This window comes from Chiloscyllium plagiosum, unplaced genomic scaffold, assembly GCF_004010195.1.
Source record: "Chiloscyllium plagiosum isolate BGI_BamShark_2017 unplaced genomic scaffold, ASM401019v2 scaf_9686, whole genome shotgun sequence".
NCBI classification, from domain to species: Eukaryota; Metazoa; Chordata; class Chondrichthyes; order Orectolobiformes; family Hemiscylliidae; genus Chiloscyllium; species Chiloscyllium plagiosum.
Genome location: NW_025210541.1, coordinates 11,251 through 12,712, shown reverse-complemented (window position 1 = coordinate 12,712; position 1,462 = coordinate 11,251). Strand labels below are relative to the sequence as shown.

At 52.6% G+C, this 1,462-nt stretch overlaps 1 protein-coding gene across 1 annotated transcript; it reads left to right on the top strand.

Annotated features, from left to right (window-relative positions):
* The first annotated feature begins 733 nt into the window (after positions 1–733).
* Positions 734–1,375, top strand: LOC122546925 (estrogen receptor beta-like). The gene has a single exon (XM_043685535.1). It carries the CDS (start codon positions 734–736, stop codon positions 1,373–1,375), a length of 642 nt encoding a protein of 213 aa, XP_043541470.1.
* The last annotated feature ends 87 nt before the right edge of the window (positions 1,376–1,462 follow it).

Below are 1,462 nucleotides of genomic sequence, written 5' to 3'. Positions count from 1 at the left end.
AAAGGTCTATATGCGCTGGTTGCAAGAATGAGAAACATCAGTGATGAGGATAGACTGAAGAGTATAGACTGCAGAGCAGATGGCTGAGATGAATGGGCAGGACAGAGTAGATCAGGAGAAACCGTTCCTGCTTATCAAAGGAACAAAACCGAGAGGAGGTAGAATTAATGTGATTTGCAAACAAAGTAACTGCAACATCAGAAAAGAACTTCCTCACACAGCGAGTAGTTTGGGTGTGGAATGTACTGCCTGGAAATGTAGTCGAGGCAGGTTCAACCAAGACATTCAAGAGGGGCATTGGATGGTTCATGGAATAGAAATGGTGTGCAGGGATACTGGAGGGGGTTGCAGGACGTTGGCACAAGGGGACAGGACTGCAGACACAGTGGGCTGAGTGGCCTCATTCCACATTGCGATAATTCCGCAATTCCCTTGTGGCTCAGTCCTGAATCTTTAGTGAACTCAACATTCATTTGGGAGTACACCTCTGTGGGGTAGAGGCCAGTGTGACTCACAGGCCTGCAGCTGTGCGCTGTCACCATAACAAAGCCAGACTTTGTTCCTTTGAGGGATGTGGGTGTCACTGACAAGACCAGTATTTGTTGACCATCCCTAATTGAGTGGCTGTCTTGGCCATTTCAGAGGGCAGGTCAGAGCTGGCCATGTTGCTGAGGGTGTGGAGGCCTACGTAGGCCGGACCAGGTCAGGACAGTGGATTGCCCTCCGGACTGTTATGTTTGATGTCACGGTCTTGCTCCATGTTGACAATATACAGGCCCCCACCCAACCTGCTGTCCAGCTGTTGTCTTGTGGCTGGTCCTGTTGGTGGTCTTTACTTTCAGAACTAACCCGCTATATTGTTCTGTTCCTTGTTCCCAGTGAGAAGACACAGTGGTTTTATGAACGGAGATCTCCGAACAAGTTCTTTCTCCGAGGGACCTGTCCATCCAACATGGCCGCCTCAGGGATGAAGGAGTGCTCGCAGATGCCTGAGTTACAGGAGCTCCGAGCTGGGCCAATGGAAGACCACGTGAAAAACGCCTCGTCAGTTGGACCCCCACACCCTCAGGCCCCGTACGGGAACTCTCTGCCGAGCTTGGCTGAACATGGCCCCGTCTGCATTCCTTCACCAAATGAATACCCGACACTAGCCTTCTACAGTCCCTCCATCCTGGGCTACAGTATGTCCAGTGATGCCAGTGGACCAGATGGGGCCATTGTCAGGCAGAGCCTGAGTCCCTCGATGTACTGGTCATCAGCCGGCCATGTTTCTCCCATCTCCATCCACTGCCAGCAGCCAATCATGTACACTGAGCCACCCAAGAGTCCTTGGGATGACCTGAGAGTCGGGGAGCAGCATCTGGTCAACAGGTAAGACTGGGCCGTTCCCACTGTCTGTCTCACAGCATTCCCCAAACTACCCCACCCCCTCTCCCCCAACCCCTCTCCCCCAACCCCACCT

Coding starts and splice junctions, on each gene's coding strand:
- LOC122546925 (XM_043685535.1), top strand. CDS start 734: ATGTTTGATGTCACGGTCTTGCTCCATGTTGACAATATACAGGCCCCC.